At 46.8% G+C, this 12,951-nt stretch overlaps 1 protein-coding gene across 4 annotated transcripts in view; it reads right to left on the bottom strand.

Annotated features, from left to right (window-relative positions):
* Window positions 1–2,875: 2,875 nt before the first annotated feature.
* Sall1 (spalt like transcription factor 1) overlaps window positions 2,876–12,951 on the bottom strand; it is a 16,965-nt gene continuing 6,889 nt past the window's right edge. For all 4 annotated transcript variants that reach the window (XM_029480707.2, XM_021170654.3, XM_021170655.3 and 1 more), the window contains exons 3-4: window positions 5,605–9,056; window positions 2,876–4,477 (exon numbers count right to left, since the gene is read on the bottom strand). In XM_029480707.2, the coding sequence (XP_029336567.1) occupies window positions 4,037–4,477; window positions 5,605–9,056 (3,893 nt within the window). In that variant the 3' untranslated portion in view covers window positions 2,876–4,036. The remainder of the gene's footprint in view (window positions 4,478–5,604; window positions 9,057–12,951) is intronic.

The raw sequence follows: 12,951 nt of genomic DNA, 5'->3' as shown, positions 1-12,951 counted from the left end.
GATGACCTAATTCCTGTCTTATCCTTTTCCATGTCTCTGTGCATCTCAGATTGCTGCCTCACCGAGGGACCCTTTGAATTCATTTTACTGTTCCTTCCCCTACTTTGTTACCATCTCTGAGGTTTGTTTCATTTGGGGTGGAGTGTGTAACTCCCAGCAAAGGACCCACGGCTGTGTTTTTCTAACAGAGCTGCTAAGTTTTAACGGAGTGGGGGCGCTTTTCCTTTTTTTTTCTTCTTTTATACATCTCTTTCTTGACATTCGCTACATGCCAAAAACAATAAGCAAATAACCTACTGCTAGAAGTCCACGTTAACTGCAAATCACTTCGGACTTTCTGTTTGAACACTTTTAAAAAACAAATATATAACTTTAAAATGCTGTTGCCTCCCCTTGCCCTAACAGCCGTTTGTTAGGCTTAATCTGAATTGAGAAGCGTGGATTCGGGAGTGGGGGGTGGGGTGGGGTGGGGTGGGGTGGGGGGAACAAAGCCCAAAGCTAGCTTCCGTTTATCTTTAGTTGATCTTCCAGGCCCTTCATTCCAGCTCTCTACCCCCTCCTCGCAGACTCCCCGCGTGAGGAACTTTAGGTAGCTTCCGCCGCAAAGGTGGTAGCTCCTTTTCTTACCCAGGTCATTGTCAATCAACTGTTTTTCCAAGGGTGTTTTCCGGGAAGGGAGGCTCTTACTGGGGGAGGGGAGAAAGGGTGGAGAGACGTAAAGGAGTAAGAGGGAAAGACACATGGGGTTAAAAAGCTGATATTAAGGCCTTAAGGTTGGTACATTTTGGGCCATTGACACCACTAAACTTTTAGGTATATTTAAAATTCACATTTAAGAATAATGGCATCTAAGTGAGTATTTTTGGTTCAAAACTTTTGTGAATTCAATTGTCTTTGCAGATTGCAGCAACCCTTCTTAGTTCAGACAACCCGGTTCCAACTAGGTTGTCCCTCAAAGTTCCAGAAATGGAAAAGGAGGCTCGGATGGCAGAGTGATAGAGGAAAGATGGGCCAGGTTCGATCGCATAATCTGCTGAGAACCCACCCAGTTACTTTGTGAACATCAATCCATTTCTCTTGGACAGGGCTGAGTTTTGACCATGCGTGTTTAGCTCCGGGCTGCGGGCGCTTTCTGGGTTTGGAATAGACGTAGAGGGGGAATAGAGTTAGTGATCGCTGCATTACAATGATCATCAATCGATATAGATAGATGGGGACAAAAGGCGGGAGGAAGGGCGCAGAGAAACCGGGACCGCGATCTTATCATCGAGGCGGCCTCCGAAAATCTGGCTGAACCCAAAGCAACTTTAGTTCGCTTTAACTTGCTTGCAGAAGGCCCTAGAAGGGAGCTTCAAGGACTAGAGGGGAAAGCGCCCGCCCCTGCCCCCTCGCGGAGACGGCCTCGCAGCTCTGTGGGCATCGCGGGGACGCGGGACCTGGAGACACGGCGGGACTACGGCAACCAGGGAGAGCGGGCCCAGCTGCAGCGCGGTGAACGGGGAGGGTGGCAGAGGCGCTGTCACTGCCTGGCCCCTCGTGGTGGCCGCAGCCGGGGGACAGCCCCGACGTCCCCAGGCTTCGTGCCGGGACCAGGAACGCCGCCACCCCCTGGACAAGGCGAGACCTGTGAGGAGATCGTGGCCTCTCGGACAGCCCAGCGTCTGGCCTCTTAACCCAGTGCTCACTCTGTGGGGAAGGGGGTGTGAGAAGGGGGAGGGGGATTAAAAAGAGGCTGCAGGCAGGGTGACGGGAAAGGACCAGGAGGTGAACGAGAACCAAGGCATCTGATCGGTTCCCCCGCTGTGTCCACCATCTCTGACTTGGGGCATGGGGGTGCGGGTGGGCTCGCCCCGAGCGATCAGGCCAGAGAGAGCAAGGGCTTTTCCCCGGCTGGACCTGACGCTGGAGTCAACGCTGTAGGGACCCTTGCGGCTCTCTGGGCTTCGGAGTCTAGGAAAAATCTTGGGGAAGAACGGCTTGGGATAGCCCAGGCCTGCTGGGAGCTTCTGCTGGAGTCGCCCAGGTTGGCTCAGGTTTGTCAGCCTCCCCTGAGCACAGCCAGGTTCCGTGAGATTCATCACCTCCCAGAGACAAAGAGAGTTCATAGACCCCTGGGCAGATAACTTTCACCCTGCCTATTGCCACTCCAAAACTGTGCTCAGGAGTAAAACATGCCCTTGGAACAAGACAGAAAGGAAGACGACTCAGGTTAACTTGGATGATGAACTATTTCAAGTTGCTCCTACAGATCTGTATAATAGATTTTTTTGTTGTTGTCGTTTTAAATATGTATGTGCTTTTAAATGTGTAAAAGACCAATTAAATAAAGAAAAATTTCACCTCCTGGGTTGAGGCCCAGTTTCTAGTCAGATTATATAACCCTGCTGCATGGGGAATTCTCCAGCAATGCAGCTCTCAGCTGCCTGAAAAAACATGCCACGGAATCAAGTGAAATGGAACTAGAATAGTTAAATCTTAAATCCACTGATCCAGTTTAAAGGATGGACCTTACCTGTCAAGATGAGGTCTCCAACTTCAACTAATGCCACCCGCACCCCCGAAGTGGAGTGGGAGAAGACTAGAGATGAGTATACACTCCAAAACAAGAAATGGATATAGTGGAAATAGTTAGGTTGCCAGATCTCAAAAACAAGCAAACAAAAAAACAAACAACAAAACAAAAACAAAAAAGCAACCAAACGGAAAAAAAAACCCAAACCAAAACAAAAGGCAGGCCCATGCATGCCCAATTCTGTTATGCCTTTTACAATTTTTTCTTATTTAGAGATACTAGCTCACAGTCAGAATTTACAGCTACCTAGGGAAATGTTAAACTACCTTTAGGGCTCTGGCTAAATAGAAATGCACTCTACAAACACAGACACAATATGTTGTTTTATCTGTTGCAAAAAAAATGTATTTGATTACTTGAGTAAAATTACAGTATCTCTGTTGTTAGTAAGTATTAAATGTTAAAGAAATTGGAACCCCCCCACTTCAACTTTCCAAGAAAGTGCATGTAACAGTCCATTTTTTTCCTTCCATACCTAATACAAAATAAACCAACACTATACCTGCTCTTGATCAAGAGGCATTTGCTCTTGTAAGGAACATATGTACATTTTAATGAAAGTGATATTTCTTATTGTATATAGAAGAGCATCTACATTTCTCCACTGAAGGTCGTTCAAGATGCTATCGTTAGCAGCATTGTGAAATTCCAGCACACGTTTTCTACTGTGAATATACCCTACAAGGCCAAAATGCTACGTCTCAGTTTCAACTACCAAAACAACACTTGTGGTTTTTTTTTTCCCTCTAAAGAATTCTGCGTGCTTATTACTGTACAGAAACTTATTAACATTGAAGACAACTCAAGTAAAAAGCACAATACAAATAGTTCAAAACGGAAATGGTTAACTCTCTAAAACAAAACCAAAAAAAAAGCAGGTTGAAGTTTAGAATCAAAATGAAAACAAAACCAAAAAACAAACAAACAAACAAACAACAACAACAAAAAGCCCTAAGCCTTTCAAATGTTCAGCCTGTACTTAAAAGTCCTTCCCTTAAATCTGTTTGGAAAGATTAGACAATGTGTTTGCTGATAAAATTTTCCAGCAGGATCAAAGTGTACATTTATATACAGACTTTATTAGAGATCTAACGTATCACGGAGGCATTGCATCAACACCAGATTCATATTAAACTGGATATAGAAAATAAGTTAATGCCGGATTAAGACCGCCTAGCAGGGCAACTTGCGATTGCCATAAATGTTACAGCAAGCTTGGAGCACTCTAGTCCATTAGTATTTAGTCCAAAATACAGAAGACCAAAGTTAATGCTTGCACTCTGTTTGCAAAGCAAGGTTATAGCACTAATAAATAAGCTTTCTTAGAACTCTAGAGGTTGAACAACATACAAAAGAATGTCTTCATAATGGAGTTCATAGTCCCAGGGGCCAGAAGGTAAAGGGTGGGGGGAGGGGCAGGAGGCAACCTCGGGCGACATTCTGAGAGGAAACACTCTGGCAGCTTTAGCTTGTGACTATCTCTTTGCTGTCCTCCACGAAGCGGGTGAAACGGAAGTTGGTTCCGTTCTCGCTGCTCGCCATTTTCTCCAGGCCAGCCAGAGGCGCACTGGGTTCCGAATTCCCCATTTTTTCCACGTTCCCTGTCAGCCCACTGATAGGTGAGCTGCTCCCGCTGCCCAGGCTTCCAGGAATTGGAGGGATGCCGCCGTTCTGAATGACAGAGATCTCGTTGGCCTTCATGGCCAGCCCGTTGGACAGTGCTGCTGTATACTGGTTCCAAAAGCTGGACGGATCCCCGCTTCCTGACCTCGCCGCCAGATCCTTCTGGAACATTTCTGGGAACTTGACAGGATTGCCTCCTAGAAATGTCATGGGGCCATCCACTGAGAGCCGCCGGCCCCGGCGTGCAGGGGTGCTGTTCCACATATGGGTGCCCATGTGGACCTGTAATGTGGGTTGGGGAAGAGAGAGAAGAAACAAGAGAGAGAGAGCCAGGAGCTTAATAGCCGATTCTGTCTCAACTCATATCCCAACACTCCGACAAAGCAAGTGGCCTGAATGTCTATTCTTATTACAGGACAGACAGGGGAAAAGACACCAGGAACCATCCACTCCCATGGTCTAGTAATAACGTGTTTGCTCTCTGCAGCACTGGGTTGGCTCTCCTCTTCCTGGCTAACTCGCCTTACTTACTCTGTTTTTATTACCTGTATTTAGTTTATAATGGCCTCAAGCAAGCCAGGCAGTCATAGATAGCTCCTCGCAGGGTTAGAATTGTTATGTCCACTCTCATTGCAGTGGTAAGTATTGTATCTGACACTCTTTACCCTGTAGATGTCCTTTTCAGATGGGAAGAAAGTAACCCTCACTGATTGCCCATTGGAGGGCCTTGCGCAGAGAGAAAAACCCAGAAAGTAATTATTCATCCCACATTACTGGCAGCAACCTCCCGAGGAATACTCTGTCAACAGAAAAATGTACACAGCCAGAGTGCTCAACTGTTGCTCTAGAACGAGCATATTTGCTTTATTTCCAACACATATCAGTAGGAAATGTCGTGTAATCAATTATCATAATACCCATTAGGTGAGGAGTGATGTTACTGTTTCTAGAAAAATAAACCATGCTAGACTGGGGTTATGAAAAATAGCTGCATACGCCGAAGAGAGCCGTAGAGAGCTGTAATTATTAAGTGATATGGGCAGTGTGCAGGCCACACGGAGGTCTTTAATCAATACCCCATGGCAACGCCAGGCTGTCTGATCTGGTAGGTAAAGCAATTCATTTGATGCACTTAAGCTAGACAGCAGAGAGAGGCCTGCTGCTTCGCTTAGGTACCAAATTATTCAAGGCGTTGGGACAGGCAGCAAGCTACAGGCTGCCCTCGTCCCTGCCATGATCCTGACCTCACAAGGCTCCTCCATGTCTCCCCCCTCAGCTGCGTGGAGCAGGTCCCCTTTCCAGAACCTTCTCCCTGACTACGCAGCTGAGGGCTCCAGGAACATGTGCTATCATCAACCAAGGGCATGGGGAAGGGCTGAGGGGTGGTAGGGGGCGGGCAGAGCAGGTACCTTCAGATTGCCTTTTGTTGTGAATGCTCTTCCACAGATAGTGCAAGCAAAGGGCTTCTCTCCAGTGTGAGTTCTCTCGTGGATCTGCAGGGCACTCGAAGAAGAGAAGGTTTTACCACACGTGTTACAATAGTGCTGTTTGGGAGTTCTCCGGGGCAGAGCTGGGAGCAGAACTGGGGATGTCGCAGAGGATGACAGAGGCCCCTGAGGGACATGACTAGTGGGGGCGTCCTTACTGTCCTGAGGAGAAACGTGTACAAAGCCGTTGACCTCTGTTTTGATGAGAGATGACAGCGAGTTGGCGGGAATCACTGCAGAGTTCTGATTGGGGCCGAGGTTGGAACTGGGCTCAAAGAGCTGCGATGGCAGATCTCGCATCTGATGTGTCAACATGTGCTGCTTCAAATTACCCTTTGTGGAAAAGCCACGATTGCAAACTGTGCAAATGAACGGTCTCTCTTTGGTATGACTTCTGTAGTGAATGTCCAAGGCACTCTGACAAGCAAAGGTCTTGCCACAAATGTCGCAAGCAGTGTTCTTAAATTTACCCCGGTCTCTGAAAGGGAAGAGGATTCCCAGAGAATCTTCTTTGATGATTTTCTCTGCATGACTAGAAGTCAAGTCCAAAGCACCCCCGTTCACTGGGGTGGGAGACAGACCATTGGCGAACTCACCTGGCCCCACTCGCTGTGGCTTTTCCTCCATGCCGGGTGACTTGTGGAATTCTTGGGTGCTGTTGGACGGGGACAGAGCCTGCATGGAAGAGGTAGACTCTGAGATGGCTGGGCTGCCTGCACTCTGGCTCTCCATGTCGCCACCCACTGAGGAAGAGTCGTTTGTCAGCACATCCCCTTCCACGGATCCGTTCTCCACAGACTTCAGGCTGGCCTGCAGCTGCTCCGCCAGGCCAGCATTGATCATCTTCATCTGATTTTCCAGAGCAGCGATGCTCGACATCTCGAGGGGCAGAGGCGAAGATGACAGGCTATCTTGGGAAGCGTCCGCTGACTTGGGTGTGTCCGGGATGCTGCCCTCAGGACACTCTTCCATATTCTCATCTGAGAAGTTGTCTAAGTCGTCGAAATTTTTCTCATCAAAGGAGCCTGTGTCAGACTCCATGGACTCAGGGTAGTTGTCAGGGACTGGGGTGTTGGGGATCTGGCCTCCCATGTGCATACGAATATGTTGCTGGAGGACCACTGCGTTTGTGAATTTCTTCTGACAGATGGGGCAGGAATGCTGGACTCTGAGTGGGGGCATAGCCCGATGGACGCTGTAGTGGGTTTTGAGGTTCCCTTTCGTGGTGAAAGCCCGGCCGCAGATCTTACACTTGAAGGGTCTCTCCCCAGTGTGTGTCCGGTAGTGCATTTTCAAGGCGCTCTGACAGCTGAGAACCCGGTGGCAGATGATACACTCATTGGGATCTGTGGCCTTCTTGTCAATGTTTTCTACCAGTTGCTGCAGCTTAGATGTCTCTGAGGCCTGGGCCGAATCTAAGAGTCCCCCAAAAGGAAACTTGGCCTTGAACTGCTCAGACATGAGGGGCAACAGAGGGTTGGTGAAGGTGGTCCCTCCTGGACCACCGTCAGCCACTGGGGAGTTCAGAGTACTGTTGCCCGCTGTGGGGACGGCGGAGCTTGCCATGTTACTCTCTTCACCCTTGCCACCAAAGGGTGGCACAGCAGACCCTTCAGCTTCCTCAGGGACACCACTTGGGTTTCTTGTGGCCAAATCAGGGGCCCCAGAGTCACTTTTGACTGAGCCTTGGGGACTGGCAGCAGAATGGCTAATAGGGATGGGGGCTGGCTCTTCCGTCTTGATGAAGGGCGTGAGGCTTGGGAGAGTTGGAGGCAATGGTAGGCCGACGGAAGTGGTCAGAGTGGGCAGGACTGGCTTGGTGTCTAGCCAGCTGGTAACTGGCTTCTCTGGAGGGATGGACATGCCGTAGGGGATGCCGGTGCTCGTGGGGACATTGTCCAAGTGCTCCGGCACAGGGTAGGGGTTCATCTGGATGTGGGGGTACTTCTCTTTGTGGCGCTGGAAGTGGACTTTCAGGTTGCCCTTAGTGGAGAACCTGTTCCCACAGATGTTGCACTTGAACGGCCTCTCTCCAGTATGGGAGCGCAAGTGGATCTGCAAGGCACTGTCGCTCCCGAAGACCTTTGCACAGAACCTGCACTTGTGTTTAAAGAATGCCTCGTCTGAAGTACTTTTCGCTTCAAAGGCAGTGACATTTGGTGGCTTGCTTTTTCTTTGCTGGGCCAAGGCAGACAGGGAGTTCAAATCTTCTGCGGTTGTTGCAATGTTAGGCAAAGGGGTAGGGAAAACAGCGTTAGCTGGGGTCGGCTGAGGTAGAAGTGGGTTAGATGCAGGACTCAACAGACTGCTTATTGCGAATGCTGGTGAGGACGATGCTGAGACGGCCGGGGAACTGACATGGGAGGCACCAGCATTGGAAGCCACTTTTTCTGAGGACGGGGTGGGCACTGTAGCCGTCACTATGCTCATGTTGGGAGAAGTGCCACTACTGGGCGGGACGATGGAAGTGCCGGAGCTGCTCTGAGGTAGCTGGACGTGGGGGAGCTGCTTCACACCGCTGATGTTGGCAGATTGGCTAGCAAGGCTCTGTGCTAATCCAGCTGCCACTGCCAGCTGTTGAGACAGATGGGAGCTCAGTGTGGTCAAGGGGTTGGCAGATGTTCGTAAAGTACCTTGAGACGGGATAGAGGGTGCTGCCGGCAGGTCTGCGCTCTGAGAAGCCAGCAGCAGTATTTGGTGACGTATTTGCTCTATGAGCTGCAGCTGGTGAATCTGCTGCTGCTGCAGAGCCAGGAGTTGTTCCATGAGGGTTGAGATGAGCAGCTTGCCTCCGGAGGCCCCCCCACACCTCGCCTCCTGGGAGAACTGGGCCACCGCTACCTTGGTGCTCTGGAGATTCTCAATGATGACGTTGCTGTTGATCACCGAGAAGTTGCCCAGTGTCGTCAGGTCCCCGAGTTGAGGTAGAGAGGTTGTGATCGCTGAGGTACCCGTGGAAGAGCCGCTGTGGCAGCTCGGGGTGGTGACACCGCTCAGAGTGCTGCCACCACTCCCGCCGCTGCCGCCAGTGGTGGTGGTGGTGGTGGTGGTGGTGGCAACTGGGACCTCCACCTCCATGGACTCTTCCCTGTCAAGCCCCTTGGGTTCTGAAAGGTCGCTGCAGTCTTCTTGGTCTGCTTTATTCGCTGTGTCTTTCATTTGGTCGTCGGGATCATTGAGAGACGGGCCAGGATGGAAGGTTTTTGCTGGGGAGGCTGGACTTTCATTGACAATCAAAACTAATTGATTCTTAGTGCAGCTCTTTTTATGGAGCAGAAGGTCTGATAATTCAAAGAATTCAGCGCAGCACCGGCCACAGACATGGGCATCCTTGCTCTTAGTGGGGCGACTTGGTTGACCTTTCTCTGTGTCCCCTACAAACATCAAAAGGTGCAGGGTTAAAAGTGAAGCGAGGACAGACTGTCAGTAATGACTTGAAATTGATAGAAAGGGCCATAAATGTTTTCTATCCGCTAAACTCCAAATGTGACACGCCCCCCCCCCAAAGCCAGGCTGTGTTTCTTGGGATGCTAAGGAACTCCTGTCTAGCTGGTATTTTGGATAGTTAAGGCCTTTAGATAATTCATCAAAATATAAAATACCATGAAGGGAGGACATTGGTACATAATGAAATTCTATAGCAAAATATTGATTTCCAATATTTTATACACCGATTGTCTACTTGCCGGGAGAGGGTCCCTCCAGCACACTGAGGACTTATTAGGCTCTTGAGTTTCTGTCAACCTTATTCATTTTCAACTGATGCAAAGATATCTATGACAGTCTGTTCTGTCACTAAACTAATTTGTAGTCGTTCAGGTTCCAATCAGTTGTTGACAAGGGGGAAAAATGCATATCACCCAGCTGGGGACTGATGACTTCAGAGTCACCTTAAGTCCCTGCCTGGATCCTGAGCTGGGGGGCCCAGTGGTGACAAACACAGTTTAGTCCCATCAGTAACAGACCCGTTTCGACTTCAAACCAGAAAGCAACACCCTCACAGGCAAAATTAAAAGAATGCAGGATGGTTGGTTATCCCTCACAGGCCTGCCTGGTACCTATGTATCCCACCCCAGTCGTGAAGTTTTCAAATTCAGGATTGAGCTCAGCTGCTCATTCTCCTAGGTAAAGAATATATGCCACCATGCTCCACATGGCTAGGTTCTAAATAATTCCTCAAAAGTGGTCTTTCTGTCTCTAAAAATTGGCGTGGCATCCACAGTTCTGCTAAATGCTAGCTGAAGAAGAAGGTGCTGAGAGGTACTCCCTTCCTTAAGAAATCATGCCCGCCCACGGGAGAGTTTGGCAATTCTCGTCTGAATGCCTTTAAAAATACTTTGCCTTTTGGTGTAATCCATTGTCTAACAGATTGTCCTGAATACATTGCATATACATATACATATACACGTACATACACATCACACACACACACACACACACACCCATCCATCCATCCATCCATCCCCCTATTCATATCCCTTGATTATTTGGCTTTACTGGTTTGCTCAGATGTCTTCTCACTAAGATCCATTTGTAAATTAAACATCGAAATCTCCAACTCCAAGCTAACATCCTATTCAAAGACAGGATGGCGTCCCCTTGTTTGCTCAGCATGGGGAACACCAGCTCCTGGTGTACGAATGGTGTGTGTGGTCATCTCCAAAGGCTGTGAAAAAAAACTGTTTAATTCAAGGATTACCTCCCCTCATGCTTTTCTACAGAGCTGAATCAGATAATAGGTAGTTTCCATGACTTCCAAATTGAATCTTCTAGAAAACTTGCAGGAGGAAAAAAAAGTAATTGCAGATATGAATACATGGAAAACCAAAATGCTGCCTACCCCAGAAATCCCAGTCAACCCAGAGCGCATTCAGAAGAGCCAGAGGTTACCTTTTTGGATTAAGCATCTAAAAAGCTCGGAAGAGTTTTGCATTTCAGAAAATACAATTAACACCTAAACAGTCACTTGTGAAATTCCTGAACTCTATCTGCCTGGAGTGATGAGGAAGTTGATTAGGGCCCCTGGTAAAGTCTGCTGGCCAGAGGAGAGAGGGGACGCGTGCACTCTCCTCACTGGCATAGTTATTTTAGTGGCTGAGTTATATTTAATAAGCCAGCTTTCCTAATCCCCGTCTTTAAATCTACACGGGGTTATAGTGCAACATGCATTAACAACACCAAACAAATCGCAGTTGTAGCAGAAAATACCAATAATGATCCAGTTTTAATTTAATGTTTAATCATCCTAATTGGCACCAGATTCCCATGCTCGATGAAGGTGCTGTTTTAAGCACTTTCTGTCTCTTCTCCTGACTTGAAATACTACAAACAAAATATTAAATGAAATTTGCTAAAGTTATCCTGCTTCACGCGGGACAAAAAAAAAAATGATGTGACAAAAATTCAGTGTAAAGCTTCGTATTTTGACAACTGATTTTAAATGATGCCCCCATTTCAGATGCTTATTTTAAACTAGGAAATGCAATTCCTAATATATTCAACAGAAATGTTATTTCTTTCTCTTTGCACATTTCCATATGTAATGGCTATGTTTCCATCTACTTTTACAGCCAATTATGAAGGAACAAAAGCTATTCTGTTTGTTCACACATTTTCAACAAAATGCATTAAAACTATTATGTCAGCATGTTCTATTAAGCTCTGCATTCAGTGGAAAATACTTTTCAACCAGCTCACATTTATCAAAACATAAAGCCACTTTAAAACACAGTTTTGCTTGGTCAGCTGGGCTTAGACAAATAATGACAGATTCAGAACCAAATAACCAGCAAGGGGAATCAGAAAACTGACTTCATCAATCGTACACATTACAATGTGGCTGCTTCAAATATTTAGCACATCTGTGCTCACGGTTAAAGGGCATTTTAATTCTTTATAACTTGCAAACATCTGATATTCTCATAATATATAGAAAAAAAAAAAGCTAGGTTACACTGATTTCTACTTCCCTGCACTGGGGTTCTGCATTCGTGCCGTTTCAAGACTCACTTGAGAGAATTTTCAAGTTTTTCTACCTGAACATTTTTATATTTAGGATTATGCTAATTAGATGGAAAATAAAGAGGCTTAGAAATAAATGCCCGCTTGCTTCTGAGAGAGAGAGAGAGAGAGAGAGAGAGAGAGAGAGAGAGAGAGAGAGAGAGACCCTTTTTAAAAGTTGGCCATATTTGAGCTTCGATTTTCACAATTTAGCAAGCTGACATTTGATCGCACTGTACCATCAGCTAATTTAATTTCCTGATGTTTATGAACAATCTGCTCCCTCCCAAATCCTGGCATCTATTTTGATTCAGCTCAGAAGCAGGTGTTGCTACACTCTACAGTGCCTAACTTTAAACCATTCTACATGGTGAACAGAATTGCAGCGAAAGTAACTCCAAGAGAAAGAAGACAGACCAGGAAAACCAGCATGGATCTTTAGCCCCAGTTACTAAAAGGAATGACTAAAAGTTACAATTAGATAACAAGCAGGCAGAAACACACACACACACACACACACACACATACACACACAGAGCCCTGTGTTCTTGTATCTCTTTAAATAATCTGTTACACAGGATGGCAACTGGTGACCTCCTTTTAGTAACTACAGTTCCCTTGTTCCTCTATTGTAGTGAAAATCACATTCCAGATTCTTTTTTATGGATTTTGCATTCACACAAATTTCGTAATTCCAGTCAGATAGGAACATTTACAAAGCAAGAGCCCTTTTTTCCCCTCAGCAAACCCCCAAAAAAGATGCTTAGAATTTCTGTTCTGTTTTTGAAGGAGATGTTGTATCATTACCAAATTGTCACTTCAATTCCAGATGTTTAAGCTCTGGCTGAACTATCTAGGTACCCAATTCAAATTTGTCACTTTTTATCCTCTTAACCAAACACAGCAGAATTTGGAAGCAGGCAAATGAAGTGTTACAGCCTCTCTACTCAGAAAGCAAAAAATAAAAACTATGCCTCGCACAGAAAGGTTCAGCCAGCCAGGAAAGAAGAGGAGGAAAACAAAAACAAAACAGAAAACAAAGCAAAGCAAAACAAAACAAAAAAGTAGAAACCAGCCACCAGGCTCTACCAGATTTAGTTTTCTTTTTGGGAGCGCCTCAGAAAGACACTTAACACTACTTGCCAGTACCTTAAGACTACATTAGCATTTCTTAATAGAACTCAAACAATAGTGGACTTGGGGCCCCTAATTTTAACAGGCTGTTCCTTCCCACAGGCCTGCTTGCAGAGGCGATCAGGAACATATTTG

This window comes from Mus caroli, unplaced genomic scaffold (genome assembly GCF_978045245.1).
Source record: "Mus caroli unplaced genomic scaffold, Mus_caroli_1 scaffold_10, whole genome shotgun sequence".
Taxonomy (NCBI): Eukaryota; Metazoa; Chordata; class Mammalia; order Rodentia; family Muridae; genus Mus; species Mus caroli.
Note: the sequence above shows the minus strand (reverse complement) of the source record. Positions and strands in the feature narration are given on the sequence as shown.